General features: G+C 40.2%; 2 protein-coding genes across 3 annotated transcripts in view; both read left to right on the forward strand.

Moving 5' to 3' along the window:
* Window positions 1-11,722, forward strand: part of TULP3 (TUB like protein 3) — a 30,755-nt gene extending 19,033 nt beyond the window's left edge. For both annotated transcript variants that reach the window (XM_065742343.1, XM_065742344.1), the window contains 7 exons: window positions 1,021-1,154; window positions 3,775-3,972; window positions 4,474-4,586; window positions 4,978-5,092; window positions 6,321-6,419; window positions 9,151-9,322; window positions 9,794-11,722. In XM_065742343.1, the coding sequence (XP_065598415.1) occupies window positions 1,021-1,154; window positions 3,775-3,972; window positions 4,474-4,586; window positions 4,978-5,092; window positions 6,321-6,419; window positions 9,151-9,322; window positions 9,794-9,927 (965 nt within the window). In that variant the 3' untranslated portion in view covers window positions 9,928-11,722. The remainder of the gene's footprint in view (window positions 1-1,020; window positions 1,155-3,774; window positions 3,973-4,473; window positions 4,587-4,977; window positions 5,093-6,320; window positions 6,420-9,150; window positions 9,323-9,793) is intronic.
* Window positions 9,947-17,376, forward strand: LOC136052902 (forkhead box protein M1-like). Its single transcript, XM_065743351.1, has 5 exons — window positions 9,947-9,967; window positions 13,214-13,255; window positions 14,187-14,265; window positions 14,724-14,905; window positions 15,995-17,376. The coding sequence occupies exons 1-5, from the start codon at window positions 9,947-9,949 to the stop codon at window positions 17,039-17,041; spliced, it is 1,371 nt and encodes a 456-aa protein (XP_065599423.1). The 3' UTR covers window positions 17,042-17,376.
* Window positions 17,377-18,585: the final 1,209 nt, after the last annotated feature.

Genomic DNA, 18,585 nt, shown 5'->3' on the forward strand with positions numbered 1-18,585 from the left:
TTGCCTCAGGTGATCAATCAGTGGTTCAGGCTGTGATTCAACTGCTCCCGTACATGTATGAATAGCAACATCACAGAAGAGTTGGGGAAAGAAGCAGGAGAGAATTTCCAGAAACTTCAGCAGAAATTAGTGAAGAATTGACTAGAATGTTAGGGTTAACATCTTTCCTCTTTCTAAGCATACTTTGGGAAGTTTAGAGACAGAGTAAGATGTTTTCCTGTTTTGTCTCCAAGATAAAAAATTTCCAGCAATGCCTCTTGTATTAAAACACAGTTGATTCACAGAAATTTGTTTGGTTTAGTAGGCTGAGCCTGTTAATTTTCTATAGCGCATTACATACTTTTCCATTCAACAGCAAAATTAAAGAATGGAATCACAGAACCAAACAAAACTTAATGGAGGGAGGAAGCATCAAACAGTGATATGTAAAGATATGTTCTTTATCCAGGTCACCTTTATATAGCTGTGGTTAAGATTAAACATGTCTTGGGACAATCAAATCAGTAGTAGTATTTGAGACTTGATGAGTTATTGCTACTCATGTACTGATATAAAACAGGTGAGGCTCTAACTAAAGAGTTATCATAATCCATTTCAGTAAAATGAAGAGGAAATTATGATGATGAATGTAAACTGTACGGAGTCCAGCCTACAGTGTAGGCTTTACCTACCCATACAGAGCAGGATTGACTTTTTTATTCTTAAACTACATAGGGGTTGTTCTTTTGCATATAAAATAAGCAAAATTTAATTCAATGATAGCATATTCATGATACAGCGTATTGCTTAGTGAAATATGTATTAATGAAAGCTTGATCAGCTGCATGCTGACAGCTGTAAAATGTTTCTACTGCTATCAGTGTAATGTGATCAGAATCACAAGGCTCAGAAAACAATATAGCACAAAAAGAAAATCAGCAATTTGAAAAAAAATTGTTACACAAAGATATATGTAAATTAGTGATACCATAAGCTCACGACGCTTTTAGAGGTTATCTTCTTGATCCTGTGTTCTGACAGGAATTTCAGGCAGTTTGAATTTTGATGAGGAGGACACTGAAGAAGAGGAAGAAATAAGTAAGAGACAGACATCTTGGTCACCACAAACTGAATCTGAGAAGCCTAGTTCTGCAACCACTGAGAAATCCTTTGCAGTAGGTATTTGAAATGAGTTTCCGGTGAGGACTGGGCACTTTTTTTTTAACTACTAACCCCTTTAGCACTGTGTTAAAACGCTGTTTTTGCAGTTAATCCTTTAAGTCAGAGGAAGGACAGTATTGTCCAATTATCTAACAGAAGAACATGTAATTAAACAGAAATACCTAGTAACCATCAAAAGAACAATTATGGGTGCAGGAACCCAACTCAAGTAACCTAGTCAGTGAACAAGGGGATACTCTGAATTAGCTACTCCTGTGATGCTCAAAGAAGAAAGATTAGACCATTGTCTCTGTTCAAAATCAACCAAGATGATTCTGAGAAACTCTGAAATGCTATACCCACGAAGAGGGATTGCTAACTTATAATAGATTTTATTGTAGAGATGCAAGGGGGATCAGAATTTTAAGATGGAACAGGGGAAAATTTTGGGTTTGTACAAAGCTTACTACAAGGTGCTTAGAGAAAGGGACACAAGGGAAGAGGATCAAGTTGAGTCAGGGCACAACAAGCATAGGAAAACAAGGAGTAAATAGAATAAATGTGAGAATACAAGAAAGTATATTCAGAGCAGAAGCAGTGGAGCAGGATAAACAGCATGAGAAAGGAAGGCTGAGAACTAAGGACACTCCAGAAGAAAAGGAAAATAAGTTCAAATAAGCTGTGCAATGGCAGACCCTATTTGGAGGAAGAGTATGTGGCTTGGAATGACTCCAAGGACTCAAATGACCTTGAATGGATAAGCGCCTGCATGCATGGTTAAGGAGTGTTTGTGGAGTATTTTGTTGACATGTAAAGGCGGGTGGGAAAGTTACAAGAGAAAACTTGTGAATGTATATAAGGGATGTTAGAACCTGTAATAAATGATTTGGATCATCCATCTGAGTCTGTCCCTCAGACGCTGCAGATAAAAGGCTCTGGGGATCCTGGATGTCCATGCTAATATTTAGGTGACCCAGCTGAGCATATTGGAGGCTGTGTGTATACTGTGCTACACTAGCCAGTGAGTAGTACAAGAAATCTAGTTGCTAGTAAATAAAAAGCTGAGGTATGGTTGACAGCTGCTGGTGATGACTTTGATATATGCTATGAGTGGTGAATGAGAACCATAAATGAATTTCAGGTGTGTTTGTACGTATACTCACTCAGATCTTATACTGTATGAAGCTACTCATTATCTCCAAGATGAAGGAGGAATACTCCAGGTCCTGCAGTCTACAAGGTTTCACAGAAAAACAGAACATTTTGAACTGTAAGGGACCTATAGGGATCACAGATATCAACTTCCGGCTTCCCACAGAGCCACCCAAAATTCAAACCCTGTTTCTGTGAGTGTTATTGAAGCACTAATTGGACAACACTGAACTCTGGCAGCTTTGACCACTGTCCCGGTGTGGGGTAAATAACTCCCAAGGATGGTATTCCGCAAAGAAATAGTATAGACGAGATGATGGTATATTTTGAGTAGTTCTGTATAGATAGTATACAAATAATACAAAGAGAAGATGGCTCACCTTCAGGATGACAAGGCTCACAGGGAACTCCACGTAGAAGGGATCTCCAAGAAGAGATCCTTCCCTGGTGGTGGTCAGCCCTTAAATGGGGTTTGGGAGAGGTGGAGCCAGGCTCCACCCCTTCCAATCACACAGGTATATCACCTTCACCTGTGCCCCCATGGCTGACTTGGTGCTCATCTCAGGTGACCAATCAGTGGTTCAGGTCACGATTCAGCAGTTCTCATACACCTGGGAAGCCTGTTCTATGACCAAGCACCCTCTCAGCAAAGAACTTTTTCCTAACACCCAACTTGACTCTTCCCTGATGCAGCTCTGTGCCATTCCCTTGGGTTCTACCAACAGAAGTTTGGGAGGTGCTGGCCTATGTTTTCCTCTTCTCTTAAGGAAAGGACCAAGAAGCACCCAACTCAAGGCAGTGGGTGTGGGGCTCCCTTCTTCCTGTCTGAGGGATCAGGACTCTGGGTCAAGTGATCCTTCATCGCTGCCTTGCCCAGCAGTATGGAGGGGCCTGTCTCAGCTCCATGTCAGTGCCATGCCCTTAGTACTGACCCCGGACTATGCCAGGCTAGCTTCTTCTAAGAAAAATGACCTTAATAGCTGATGCCAGATTTCCACTAGAATTCCATTTCCTTTGGTGACCATAGCATGCATGCTAACTGTATGCTTTATTCCAGGGTTTCTCCAGCACTGTCACCTTACCCCATTTCTGCTGCTTTTCTGAACCAACATAATCTTAGTGGTCATTTTAGCCAGAGAACATCATGCAGCATGCTGCCTTATTTATCACCAAGTTTGAAATTCTAGAAGCAGAGGAACTCTTTGTTTAAAATACTTACGGTATCTCAACCTGTTTTCCCATTCTTAGTAATTTACTCTGGTTAATGGCTTTATTTTCTCTCCTTCCCTGGGAGAACTAGAGTAAAAAAGTTTTTACTCACTTTCTTCAGAGAAACACAGATGTTTTATTTTCAACTTTCTTTTCCCCAATATGTTCTTGGGACATTAGGTATGTTTCAACAGACTTTTTTTTTTTTTTCCTGGGGAATAGCAGAATCTCTGGTCTGATACTCGTATTCTAATATGATGGTTCTTCCCATAGGAAACGGGTGCTTCCTGTAGTCCATCCCCTCAGGCAGTTGTACATCTGGGAGAAGTAGAGAACCTGGAGGAATTTGTATTGCGCCCTGCGCCCCGTGGTATTACAGTCAAGTGTCGCATCACTAGAGATAAGAAGGGGATGGATCGGGGCCTCTTCCCTACTTATTACATGCATCTGGAAAAGGATAACAACAGAAAGGTATTGGAAGCAGTATACAGTGTTGGCTGTTGTATTCTTACAACATAATGTTTTAGTGTAATGAAGAACACTGCATAAATCAGTAAGAAACCAGAAGCTGAGGAGAGACAGCATGCAGATGAGGACACCTTCTTTTTGGCCAAGGCACTAAAGAAGGTGTTGTCATGTTTAGTAGCCATAGAACAAGGAAAGATGAAATTAAAAAGTTTTAAAATGTTGGGGTTAAAGAAAAGTAGGGAAACCAAGATGTTCCAGAAGAAAAAAAAACAAAGGAAAACTGGAAAAGACAATAGCCTTTAATCTAGAACAAGAAGAGCAGGATTTCAAGTTGTATACTTCTGGAACAGGTCAGAATTAGCAGGACAGTAATTAGCAGGACAATAATAACAGTTCAGAACAAAAATGGGAATAGATATGGGAAACGGAGATGTAACAGTCTGGATAACAGTGCCTCTGAACTCTTTCAAAACTCCAGTCTTGATAAATGTTTTGTATTTCCAGATGTTTCTTCTTGCAGGTAGAAAACGGAAAAAGAGCAAAACGTCCAATTACCTCATATCAGTTGACCCCACTGATTTATCCCGGGAAGGGGAGAGTTTCATTGGAAAACTCAGGTGAGAACAATAGATAAAAACTACAGACATGTACATCTTGTACAGTGGGATAGATGGAATTTACATATTGGTTTAGTTGGAGTTAGGGATGACAATCTGCTGTATATTCAGCTTACTGTGATCTGTATGCAGCTAGGTTGTCATTCTTTATTCAGTTGCCATTCATAATGATGATTTGGAGATAGAGTTCTGGCTCAGTGCTTGTCAGGACAGGTTAAATGTCCAGTTTTTACAATGGGCACTTTACTGAAACTCCTTACTGAGAGGACTGGAAAAAGACTCAGATGACCGGCCTAACTTCTCTGTCATGCACACATGCTTTTTTAAGAGGATAAAAATGTATATTGATGCCTCTCTCTTTTTTGTATGTCTTTCCATAACCTGACATTAGGTCAAACCTCATGGGAACTAAATTTACAGTCTATGACCATGGAATTAGCCCAGTCAAGGCACAAGGTCTAGTGGAAAAGGTTCATACTCGACAAGAACTTGCAGCTATTTATTATGTAAGTAGTGTCTCTTCCCTTTTGCTCCCTTTTAGTTTGTAGGCTGATTACTAAGGAAATAGGGCTCACAAAACGATGCTGCCTGCAGCCTGCCTCCCTCATTAAACTGATTTCCACCAGATAAGATAAAGGGCAGAGGCCTCAAATATAATTTCTTATGAGTTTGATATTTTTTGGAGGGAGACCCAAACTAATGTTCAAGTGAACTTGTTACTTGACCTAAAATTGTTATATTCCAGTCCAGAGGTTTGAGAAAATTATGGAATAGTTCACAAAATGGAAGTCAGTCAAGTAGAAAATTTAGTAGCAGATTTTATCATGGGTACAGTAGCAGAAATGTAGAGGTTTGTTGGCCTGAAGCATGATTTTAATTTTTTTGGCTATTAATCTTTGTGGCAGTTAGGGGAAGAAATTGACTTGACAATTGCAGTACTAAGCTATTCAGAGAAATATCAGCAGATCTTTCCATTGTATACAGTATTTTTCATTTCCCTATCTAGCTGTACAGAGCAAGGTGTTAAAATAAGTACAGCTGATAATATAAAGTCAGCTTTTCATATATCAATATTTTTCACATAAATGAAATTTATATAAAAATAAAGTCAGCACTCTTGTTCTCATATATGTTCCTAGATTTTCTTTTAAAGGACATAACAGATTACAACTCTGAAGACCTTTAATCTGCATCTGTTAAAATGCACTAGTACATCAGGAGAAGTTGTATCACTTAATTCATCAATTCTAAAAGATTCTGTCTTTTGAAACTGTCACTGACACGAGTACAGAACACTTCAGACCAGTGGATTTTGGTTGACATTATTAAATAAATGTTTTTTAAGAATAGCAAGAAAGACTTTTTTCCTTCGCTTTCTATACTAACTCTATATGGAGCAGTATCCTTCAGTACTCTGAAAAAAATCTATTTGTTTTAAGACTGAAGCTTAATTGGATCATGGCTACCTTGCCTTCTGGTTCTATTCTTAATCACTTATAAAATAAAAAATTGAGAGAAAATAGTATGCATGCACTTAAACACAAGTTACAGAACCTTAAGAAAAATGCCAGTCATTCTTCAGGAACATTCTTGTGATATCCAGCTAGCACAGTTATAGCTAGCAAATTTCTGAAAACCAACATAAATGTAGATTCATGTTCAGCTTTGCCATCTTTCCTTCCGTGTGGTGGAGTATATCCATTCCTGAAAATAGCATCTTTCCTTGTATTTCAGGAAACCAATGTGTTAGGATTCAGAGGTCCCCGAAAAATGTCTGTGATCATTCCAGGAATGAATATGAATCATAAGCGAATTCCAGTCCAGCCACAAAATGTGAGTTACGGAGTTTGGTCATAGTTCAGACTGGAGGAAGAGGTTAAAACTTTCTCTTGGAGGTGTGGGTGTTAACTGACAATCATGCTTATTAGATTGTGGTTGGTAATGGCCATGGCTGTTACTGAGTCTAATGAGTAGCAGGTGTTGCTCAAAGGTGATGATTAATTTATTCTTGCCTTGCCTTTTAACTCACTTGTAAGCTTCTGAATCCTGTTTATATTCTTTCTTGTCTTTTTGGCAGCTTAAATGTTGTTTACTTAGTTATTGCAAATGGCTACTTTGTCTTGCTGATGTTGTATGTTCAACCCCTTTTCCTGAAAGAGCTCTTACCGTATTTTTCTCACCCTTTTTTCCTGCTGCTTTAGCAGGCAAGCATAGTGATTTTGGCCAAGTCTGAAACACAAAGCTGTTCCAAATGATATAATCGTTTAAATTCAAAGGTCATCTAGTCCAACTCCCCTGTAATGAACAGGAACATCCATAGCTCAATCAGGCTGCTTAGGGCCTGGTCCAGCTTGCCCTTGAATGTCTCCAGGGCCGGGACATCCACCATCTCTGGTCAGCCTGTTCCAGTGCTTCACTGCCCTCACTCTGAAAGATGTTTTCCTTATATCCAGTCTAAATCTCCCATTTTAGTTTGAGACAATTTCCCCTTGTACTATAATAACAGACCTTGCTAAACAGTCCCCCTCTTTCTTATGGCCCCCTTTTGGATACTGAAAGGATGCTGTCAGGTCTTTCCAGAGCCTTCTCCAGGCTGAACAGCCCCAGCTCTTTCTGCCTGTCCTCATAGAGGAGGTGTTCATAGAATCATAGAGTCATAGAATGGCCTGGGTTGAAAGGGATGATAATGATCATCTAGTTTCAACCCCCAGCCATGTGCAGGGCTGCCAACCACTAGAGCAGTCTGCCCAGCACCACATCCAGCCTGGCCTTGATTGCCTGCAGGGATGGGGCATCCACGATCTCCCTGGGAAACCTGTTCCAGTGCATAAGCACCCTCTGTGTGAAAAACTTCCTCCTAATCTCTAACCTAAACCTCCCCGTCTCAGTTTAAAACCATTCCTCCTTGTCCTATCACTATCCACCCTCGTTAACAGGCATTCCCCCTCCTGTTTATATGCTCCCTTCAAGTACTGGAAGACTGCAATGAGGTCTCCCTGGAGCCTTCTCTTCTGTAAGCTGAACAAGCCCAGTTCCCTCAACCTTTCCTGACAGGAGAGGTGCTCCAGCCCTCTGCTCTTCTTAGTGGCCCTAAGTGGGTTCTTACTCTGAACGCACTCCAGCAGGCCTGTGTCTTTCCTATACTGAAGACTCCATATCTGGATGTAGTACTCTATGTGAGGTCACACCAGCTCAGAGTAAAAGGGCAGGATCTCTTACCTGCCCTGCTGACCACACTTCTTTGGATGCAGCACAGGATGTGGTTGGCTTTCTGAGCTGTGAAGATACATTGCTGGCTCATGTCTAGATTGCCATCCACCATTATCCTCAAGTCCCTTTTCCTACTTCATTTTTTCCTGCTGCTTGTATTGATACTGGGAGTCCCCATGATCCAGGTGCACTTGAATTTGTTGAACTTTATGAGGTTCACCTGGGGTCACTTCTGAAATCTGTCTATATGTATCGAGATGATATCTTGTCCCTCAGGCATGTTGACCACCCCATGAAGCTGACTGAGGGATCGGACTGTTTTTGTTTTCCTTCACTGTAGGTTGATGCCTCTGATTAAGCAATACTGCCCACACATTCAAACAAAAAGAAACGTCTAAACACAACTTGTTTGCTCCAATTTTTAAAGTACTTTTGCACCTTTATAACAGTAAAATGAAGATGAGAATAAGAGTATTAAATAACTGTTTTAATCAGAATAAGTTTTACTTTAAGGAAAAGAATGAATTTTTTAGAATAACCTATTTTTTCTGCATACAATACTGAAACACTTCAGTGTAGTTTTGTTAGCCATAAAATATTGCTTTCTGATTATTTCCTTCTCATTAAATAACTTGAGCTTCTTGGATTCTTTTTCTTGTGAGTTTTAGCTTATATTATTTCAATTTGGATGCTATTTGTTGCATAGCTTTTAAAATAAAATCATGTATCTTCTGTTTCATTACTGTTTCCAGTTCTTTGAAATTTTCTCAAACTTAATGTACTATTTTGCCTGCTTTTTTCATCTTTCTATTTTTATTTCTCTGCATGGTTTTCATATTGTGTACCTCTTATTAGACCAGATAGGGTGACAACCTGCTTACACTGTACATCTCCTTTAGCCTTTGGACTTCATACTGGAAAACCACAAAAGTATATGCCGTTAACAATATGTACTTAATTTTACATTATTTACTTTTGTTTCATACTTTAGACTATTGAAAATAGAAGTTGGTTTACAAATGAACAGGATCACAGAAACTGTATAAATCTCAAAAGGAGGTTCTTGCCAGCAGGACATCTGGACATCTGTGATATGTGAATTGCTGTCTGTTCTGTCCATGTGTATGCTTTTGTTTCATTTTTTTTCTTGTTTGAGTAGAGATAAGGTGATAAGGAATGCTTGGAAAATGTTTTCTTGTAACTCGCAGGATACTTTCAGTAGGCTTAAGTTTAAGTGCCATTGTTTCATTTAACAGGGAATGACACAAAAGTCACAGAATGCACATCTGAGAGAGGCAGTGCTCAAAAGCAGAGCCATTCGAAATCTGATAAACTGTTTCTTTCCTCTAAATAGGAAAATGAGAGTCTTCTGTCAAAATGGCAAACCAAGAATTTAGAAAACCTCATTGAGTTGCACAACAAGGCTCCAGTCTGGAATGATGATACTCAGTCCTATGTTTTGAATTTCCATGGGAGAGTCACTCAGGCCTCAGTGAAGAACTTCCAGATTGTCCACGACAATGACCGTAAGAGTCTGGTGGAGAGTGGAGGAGGGGGTCATTCAAACAGGGAAAAAACAGTGTATTTCATGAGGTGTGGGAGGAATAGAATACTCTTCCTGGAGAAGGGAGACCGGGTGAAGGAAGATTCAGATCAGTCAGATTTCTAGGGACTGCTCTGCCATCAAGAAAACTATGAAAGGCCTGACTTTTACTGGGATGAGTGCAGAGAAGCTGCTCTCAATAGATGCAGAAAAAGGAGAGGAACTGGAAACCTCCTGCAGGGGAGAAAAGAATTAAGATGACACTGAGTACAAGGAAGGTAATCCCTAGAATACCACAGTCACTACAGACAACAGATTTTAAAGCCAGTTTGGTGAATAAGGATGGATACCCCAAACACATATATTTGGGACTGACAGACACTTCTAAATTTTTATTTATTTTCTTTGCTTAACCCTGAAATTGCTGGTCTCTGAATTTTTCTTTTCTCCCCAGCTGACTACATTGTGATGCAGTTCGGTCGTGTAGCAGAAGATGTTTTCACTCTGGACTATAACTATCCTCTCTGTGCTCTTCAGGCTTTTGCTATTGGACTGTCCAGCTTTGATAGTAAATTGGCCTGTGAATGAGTAACAACGGACTTGAGACATGGAACTCACTCCCATCTCTGTATTTTTTTAGAATTTCAGGTGAAATAATGAAAAGCACATTGGGGGTGGAAGGATACTGGAAGACAAACTTTTGTAGGCTTATTAGAAAGTAAATAGCATTTACTCAATCCTGAGAGCATTTTGGTATTGCACAGTATACCGTCTTAGGAGACTGTTTCAAGACTGAGCATTATCTGTTTGCTTTGTGGAAGAATGAGGAATACAGGTGATGTTTTTGTTGTCGGAATTGATTTTGCTTTCAGAGTCCTTGCATCAGCTGCTGCTTAAGCAGGCTAAGGAGTTTAGTTCATTGATTGAAACCCATTGCAACTAGGATTAGGAAAATAATATATTAGTGTTCATGTACCATGAATCTTTCAGCAATGCCCCTGCAGATGATGCTACTGATACTACTTTGAATTTCTGATTTTGAATTAAGAAAAAATGAGAGTAGTTATGCCATATGTTCTGTCTTGCCCTGTGCAGCATTTTGCAGCCTGTTAACAGCAGTGAAAGAGTTCACTGCTGTTCAGTTTAGGCCTATGCATAACTGTAGGTAGTGGTCAACAAACACAGAACTGGACTGAGATACAGGAATAAACATAAAACATGTTTATCTCATTCTGTGAAATTAATCTCTGTTAAAACTTATAGTCCAGTTCCCTTTCATTATCCTAATTGCTCCATGTCCCTTGATATACGTTTTACAAATGAAAAGTCATTCCCTTTTAATTTGGCAAAATTGTATCAATTGGTGTATCTCTTACTTTTAACCATGTTAAATATAAGATTGAATAGACAGTAGAATCTGACTTTGGCAGAAAGTAGTATTGTACTGTTCCTGAAAAGCAGTGTTTGGATTGACTGAATCTAGACTTTATGCTGATCAGAAATACATTTTAATTCATCCTTTATTTGTAAAATTTTCAACATTTTTAGTATGAGCTATATGTAACTGAATATTTTATTTTATTTTATTTTGTTTTATTTTATTTTATTTTATTGTTTAATGTGAGATTATCTCAAGTTATAAAACTTTGTAGGCAGTTTCATATAAATAATTTTAATCTGTCTAAGAGTAAGATACCTCGAGAGGAGATTACTCATGTTTTCAAAGGCAGCAGTAATTTAAAAAAAACCAAAAACATATCATGGGGCTCTACAGTGTTTCTTTTCCATGTTGCCATTTTAATGCTGGATTGTACAATTTGGAGACTGTAGATTACAGCCTAGGACATTTCTTGATTCATACAGCTTTGATTTATCAGTTAATTGCTACACGCTAACATGCAAGCCTCATAGTGCACACATCTGCTGAGTACTAAAGCAGAACTAAAGCTTGCCACTTCCATGGCTATTATGTGTATCCACAATGATAAACTGGAAAACTGTATCTTCCATTAAGACAAGAAAGAGCATTCTTCAGTTTTGCATGCTATTACTGTCAGCAGATGAGCTGTTTTATGCTCCTAAGAGACAGACTTACTGCTTTTGGTATCCAGAATCTTTGCAGTGGTAGGTGTCACTTGCTCTTCCAAAATAGACACAGAAAATGGTTTTATAGGGTTTAATTGCCTGGGGAAAAAGAAATAGTAATCATATGTAAACTTCGTATTTAATTGTAAATTATGAACTGTTGCTGGGAGGACCAAACCTACAAAATGCTGAAAGCCCAATCTCAAATACCCAATCAGTTTTAGCTGGAGAGCCATTGTATTCAGAAAGATCTCATCAGCACATTGGTCAGCGAAGGGAACTGAAATTATTAATATCTTTTGTGCCTTCATGTACTCCTCCTCATCAGGCTAGGAGCAAGGTTCTCAAGTTGTGTTCTGCTGGTGATTCTGCCTTCCTTCTACCCATTCAGAAATACTAAGAAGTCTGATAGTACTTCAATTTTTTTATATTTTTTATTTTTCTGGACTAGGACAATGTGAAAGAAACTGCCCTGTGTTAGTTTGGTGTGACTTGAAGGTCTTGAAGGTTGAATGCTGATTTCCAGTTCAAGATGATTTCTCTCTGTTCTCAAAAAGTCATGGTAGCATTGCTTGACTCACCTCTTTAGTTACACTAGTTAGCAGTGGATCTTCAAGCTATTTGTTGATGTCAAATCATCATTACTGGGCTAAAGTCTCAGAGCCTTGATTGAGTTATGTGGACAGATGAACTCCTTAAGTGCTCTTTATCAGATTCTGTTTTACATCAATTGTATTTATAATTTTTATATATCAATGCAAATAAACTAATTTATATATTGGAAAACTCAATAATTCTAAATGAGGCTTTTTGTTTTCTTTTTGGTACTATTTTATTTTCACTTGTTGTGGTTGTTTGTTCCTCCTGTACTAGTTACTTCCTCTATTCCTTCCTATCTTCTCATATCTTATTTCTCTTTCATACACCCTTTCCTTTGTTATTCTCAATTCTCTTATTTTGTGATGTCACACTTACAAGCCTATGAGTAAAATGTAAGGTAAGTCTCTAATCCTTTTTTTTTTTTTTTTTTTTTCCCACAGCACAGCTTCTGGTATAGTTCGTGGCTCCCATTTGATTATTTCTTTGAGCTACTTGCACTTAGTTTCATGTTTTTAATGCTTTACCCAGACTCAAGGTAGTGCTTTTGAGATTGTTTTGTTATACATTTTCCTACTGTCTATCTGAACCTGTTCTGCTACTGAAGTACAATGCAGTGTATTTCTGAATCTAGAGGTAAAATGACACGTGGTTAGGGGGAACATAAAGTTGAACTGGTGATTTTTTGTTACTATCAGCATAATTATCTGCTTTATAATTACTGCGCTGCTCACTTTCTGATATCTGTAAATCTCTGACATACAACTGACAAGAAAACAATACAGATTATCTCTGTATATGGAGGAAAAAAGAAAAGGGTGCTGTGCTTCAGCTGCTGGAGCTTCTTTGGGATACGTTCATTCTTCAGGTATCATGCCAAACGTATTAGCTTGTTCAACCTGTTTCCGTAGGACTGTTGCAAACTTGTAATGAAAAGCTTTCCCCTGAATTAGACAAGCATTTTCTTTGTTGTTCGACTAGACACTCGCAGGATGGACTTGTTCTATCCCATCTAGAAATTTTAGGAAAATTTTCAGATATTTTAAGATGTGTTTAGTCTCTTCTATGTTTTGTGCAGCGGGAGGGCAGATGCGTTCTCTTGTTTGCTCAGATTATACAAGATTAAATTGTCCCTTTTATTGTTGGTAACTTCCTCTTATTTTTCTCCTTCTGACTGCCTTGCTGCCGCTAGCCGCTGGACTTGGGGTCAACATCGCCTGAGCACTCTGAATCAGTAAGACTCTGGCCTGGGCCTTGGGCTTCCAATCTCCTCTTGCTAGTCATTGAAGGAAAGGATAAGAAATTTGGGGCGGGAGACAGAATCACTGCTGCACGTGATGATACAGCCGTGTGCACACTCCATTTTTGGGGAAAGGAGTCAAGCTAATTACCTTCAAATGACATGCTCTTTCTACAGCTGGCAAGAGCTGTACAGTTTTAAGCAACTAGAGGTCTACTGCTAAAATAGGCTGCGGTGGGCACTGAGCTTTCTGAAACTTCAGAGAACTAAGACGGAGGGTTCAGTTACAGTCTTAATCTCTGTAGAAGCAGTCCCAACTTGTTCTGGGTCCCGGATCCAGGGAGAATGGGATCTCTCTGTGCTTCTTTTTACTTTCTGGAAACCAGTTGCGCTGTGACTCTTAGAAGGACAAACCTGTTGGCTGTCTGTAGAACTCAGCCATTTTTACAGTGATGGATTTTCAATGAATTAATCAGACACTACTGGTCACCACTACAGCCTTGGCCCTCATTCCTTCTGCTTAGACCATTGGCTCCTGCGGTGCCTCTGCTGTTCAGCTTGAATTTCAGGTCTATGGTTTGTATAGAGATCAAATACACAAATAACAGTATGCTATTCACATTTCTGCACTGAGAACACCAAAACAAGGTCAGCTCAACAGCAGAGTCTGTGGTTGGAGCAGCTCTGTTGTGCCACTTCTGTTTCTGTGTGAATTTTTAGTAGCTAGTCTTGAGATGGCATGGCTGTAAAACAGCAAGTATAACAGAGGTAACACCCAGCACTCATGCTGGCACTAACAGCTGCGTTTTCTGTGTTAGCTCAGTACAGGCTTCTGATTTGCAGTTCTGAATGAGGCAGCAGAACAGAGACTAATTCCTCTATTTAAATCTTCTCTCTCCTCTTTTTTATTTCATAATGTTTACAGCAGCAAAAGCAACATGTTCCAGATCCCCAGAAGAACACGGGAAGCAACAGTAGCAGCAAAACTGAACCCCAGAATGCACGTGAGTGTCTACTTCAAGCTAGACCAAAAAGAATAATTCCCATAAACTCAAGGGCTCTCCCAGATTTCCATAGGAATAAAAATGGTAATTATCATCCAGATTTGCCTGCTTAAAGGTTTCCTACAGCTGCTCCCATCCCTCAGCTCTGGAGCTGAAAGTAGTGCTGAAAGTTGTCTCTGAGTGGGGATGCAGTAGAAAGATGGAGGGAACTGGGTACTGAAACTAAGTAACAACAGAGCTTGCCTCAGTTTGTGGTCTAGGATCTATATGAAAGGCTGTATTCCGCTCTTCATCAGGCCTTCTGACTTGGGATCTGTATCCTCAAAACTAGCAAATGGAAGTAACTGATCAGATGGTTATCTGGGAGTATTTAGAAGCACTTCCTGTTAGGTGTCTGGTTTTCCACATGTAGTAAAAGAAGGGTAGGAGGCTAGCAAATCTATTCTTTTCCCTTCTAGGACGAAAGATGAAGCCTTTGCTTCCTCGCATCAACTCCTACCTTGTTCCGATCCAGTTTCCCATGAGTCAGCCTCTTGTCTTGCAGCCTTCTTTGAAGGTTCCTCTATCTACGGCACAGGGAGCATCCCACAACAGCTCAGAGACCTTCCGGAGCAATAAACGTGTGCGCATTGCTCCAAAGGTTGTTTGTTGTCTTCTTTGTTTTTGTTTTTTTCCTTTCTTTGTGGGGAACTGGTGGAATGGGGGTTTGTTTGGTGTGTTTTCTCCATAGCTGTTTTCTTCCATGGACTGTGTTTTTCACGTGGCTCCTTTATATATCTTTACTTGGTCCTCCAAGCCTGTAAGTTTCTGGGTAGGTGACAGTTCTTGCTTTTCCTTTTCTGTGTCTAGTGTGACTATACCTGCTAGTTGACTTGCTGTAAGTGTGTTATTTTATTTCACTAGAGGAAAGGGTGCACTGGATTGAGAAGTCAAGACCATGTTTCTTTACTGCTCAGATGGGAAGAGAGAGGACAAAGGGAAATGGGTTTGTTCTGCCCTGAAAATCTCATATACTCTTCTTCTAGTGCTAAAGAGGAAGCTGTATTATAGGGCATTGCTTCTGAAAGAGCGTTTATTTGCAAGGATGACGTCTTCCTAGAGGAAGACATCATTTCCCAAAAATGCTTTTTGCTCATTCTGCAGACTTGCTAGTTAATTCTGAGCTGAAGAAAAGTCATTATCGAACAGATCTTTCTCTTTCAGTCAGTGACTGTCTCAGATACTTAGGCACTGTTAGGCTTCATCTTGTTCCATTCTTTCTAACATCGATCCTGTTTTCCTTTGTGCATCTGTTAATTTATATTCTCTCCTGCTATGATTTCTTTTCCCCCACGCGTTTATTAATGTTATCAAAAGAGATTTTATTCGTTTCTTTCTCCTTGATTTCTATGAAAGATGTCCTCATTTTTTTTGTTGTTTCATACCTATATAGTGTAAGGAGGATCAAACAAGAAAATGTTCAGCTCTTCTCCTGCTTGTCCTCAGAGTTGCCCATAGCACACGTACTCTGAAGGGCATAACTTCTAGACAATTAGCTAAAAACGGTATCCATTTCAAAGGGAGATCGATGTCTAACTGTGGTTATTGCTGCTTCTTTCCAAAGATCCTCCACTTACTTGGCCTGCTATCCTTAGCTAGTAGCCTTTGTTTTCTATCTTTAACTGCCATTTGGGTTTTGAGTAGTTAAGATTCTTGTTTACTGACTGCACGTCACTTGTTTTTTTTGTAGATGTCACTCTCTGTTGAAGCATCATCCTCTTTGCCCATGGCTGCGGTCAAGGAGGAGAGTCAGTGTGATGAAGGATTTTCTTCCCCAACGCTTTCTCTAAAGGAGAGCAACTGTCGTCCTGGCGAGGAGTCATCTTCTTTCCCTGAGACTCTCTGTATTAAGGAAGGGGAAGGTCCACAGCTGGGGGACTGGCTGTCCCCTTTTGCCTCAACCGTAACTGTAAAGGAAGAGCCAGACTTGTTCGTCCCAGTCTCAGCCGTGACGGAGAAGAAACATTTCACCATACTGAAGTCACCATCTAAGGGTCCTTCTGACACATTAGTTATAAAGAGACGCGAGAGGCAGGAAATGAGCAGATCCAGAAGGAAACAACGCCTAGCACTGCCTTGCTCAGAAGAGCCTGTCCTTATCTTCCCAGAGAGCAATGACTTTGATCCTTTGCAGTTAGGGGCAGACCTTCCCTTACTGCAGGAAAGCCAGCCTCTAGAGAATGTATCACAGCTGAGATGCCTGCAGGAGAAAGAGGGGCCCTTTAAAACACCAGTCGAAGAGATGCTCACTAAACTGCCTGTTTCTTCCACTCCATGCAAAGTCCCAGCAGCTACTACCCCTCCACCAGGGGGCCTTGATCCCTGGAAGTCTGCATCATCAGCCAAGAGAGGTAAAGAGCTGGATTTCAGTCCAGTGAGAACCGTCCCGCTGCCATTCACACCCTTCCCGGAGAACCAGGACTTGCTGGGTTTTAACAGCACACCCCTTAAAAATCCTCTCCCCGAGTCCCCTTGGGAACTGCTTAATACAGAATCCAATGACACAGTGCACAGTCCCCTCACGAGCTCTCCATCTTTTATTCACGAATCTACTAAGCCTTTTGAACTGCCAGCCTCCGGTTTTACTGAAAACCGATCGCTCATGGAGGGCTTTATCTTGGACACCATGAATGACAGTTTGAGCAAAATCCTTTTAGATATCAGCTTTCCTGGTCTTGAGGATGAAAACTTAGGAACAGACATTAGTTGGTCTCAGCTTATACCTGAACTGAAGTAAACTGTCCAGAAGACTGAATTGGCTTTTTTGGATTTTACAGGAAGCACTGTCCTCTTCTGAGATCTGTTCACGTAGTCAAAGCAGACAGTCTTTTTTAGACAGTTCCTTCATTCATGGGAATAGAGGGCATTACTGACTCCTGCTAAGCTGGGAAACAGGTCCATTGGCTCTGAGTTGCCTTTTTGAACGGCAGTGGACTATTTATGTGCGCCAAGATAGAACCTCTCTATTCTGGTGCTAGAGTGGAGAGTCCCTGGAGAGGGGTTATCAGGAAAACATCTAGATAGGCCCTGAACAGTGCTGGCTAATCCAGGTATTAGAGGAAACGGGTACACTTTTCACACTTCCTCCTTGCTCTGTCCTTGCTTTCTTTTACTTTGTTCTCATCTTATTTAGCATCTTCTGTGTAGATTTAATGGCTTTAAGCCCTGTAAACTCCTTGAATTGTAACTTTATTCTTGTAGGGTCATTAGGGAAATATTTGAGCTGGAAAAGGATTTAGCTTAGTCTTGTCCATATGCTCTGCCTGCCTCCAGATGAGAGCCCCAAATACCATTTTCTTTTAATTCAGAAACACATCGGCATTGAGTGTTGCCAGGTTAAATTGAGTGTTGCATTGAGTGTTGCCAAAAATCATCTGTATGTGACGGAGTGACTACTCAAGCTAAACAGAAAAAAATTGTTAACTGGATTGCAGCATAAAATCTTGGTTCATTTTTCCCTCTCAAGCTCCTTTTCCTAGTCTGGAATGGAGAAGAGCTGTAACTCTTTTGGTTCCAGAGTCGGTCTATTAATTTGTGCCTGGAGGACTTGGTGGAGTCACAGTTGCAGTAAGACGGATTTCTACAGAATGGTTTAAGCGGCTTTCATTTCAATCGTCGGTTAAAAATGTGAAAAAGAACCTGTAAAGTGAATGCTGGTATTTCCACTGACAAGTGACCTCTGAAAAAAGCTGTTTCTCCCATTGCAATAGGGCGACTCATCCCAGTTCTTCAGAACTCATGTTGAAAGAGGGAAAGCCATGGGAAGACCTAATCCTTCTGCTTCCAGACTCAAATGATGACTTATGCATCTACACACTCAGAGAAGTTTTTGTGGGAGCACAGCTCAGTATCATCTTTACTGCTGCCACTTTTAGCAATGTGCTTTGGCTAGACCACAGTATGAACAAATGCTTTTTGCTTGCCTTAATGTGGGCTTCAGCTTTGTCCTTAGTTTTGGGAAAAGAGACAGGTTGCTGTGGGAGAGGAAAGTATCAATGGGAAAATGATGTGTTTAGGACAAATCTGCATTTCTCTTAGAATAGTTTCAGTAGCAGGCTAAGGAACCACAGCCACGATCTGGGCAAACCTCAGTTCGCTATCAGTATTTACAAGACACCAGCAAAAACACCTTGCCTCAGAAGTTTCCCCAAATCTAAGTGATCTTTCTTGATCCTGTGCCAATGGCAGTCCCTGAAAGTCTCTTACTGCCTACTGTCAGTAAGTTCTCCTGAAATTTTCTCTTACCTCAGGCAGTGTAATTTCTTGGGATCTGAAAAGCTT

The sequence above is a fragment of the Cyrtonyx montezumae genome, unplaced genomic scaffold (genome assembly GCF_038088225.1).
Source record: "Cyrtonyx montezumae isolate F1298 unplaced genomic scaffold, pur_monq_1.0 scaffold_3, whole genome shotgun sequence".
Taxonomy (NCBI): domain Eukaryota; kingdom Metazoa; phylum Chordata; class Aves; order Galliformes; family Odontophoridae; genus Cyrtonyx; species Cyrtonyx montezumae.

Bases quoted from the DNA above. Each gene is read 5' to 3' on its own strand.
- LOC136052902 (XM_065743351.1), top strand. From the start codon at position 9,947: ATGGAACTCACTCCCATCTCT. The intron at 9,968-13,213 runs GTATTTTTTTAG...TGCTGCCGCTAG, and splicing joins TGGAACTCACTCCCATCTCT to CCGCTGGACTTGGGGTCAAC. The intron at 13,256-14,186 runs GTAAGACTCTGG...TAATGTTTACAG, and splicing joins CGCCTGAGCACTCTGAATCA to CAGCAAAAGCAACATGTTCC.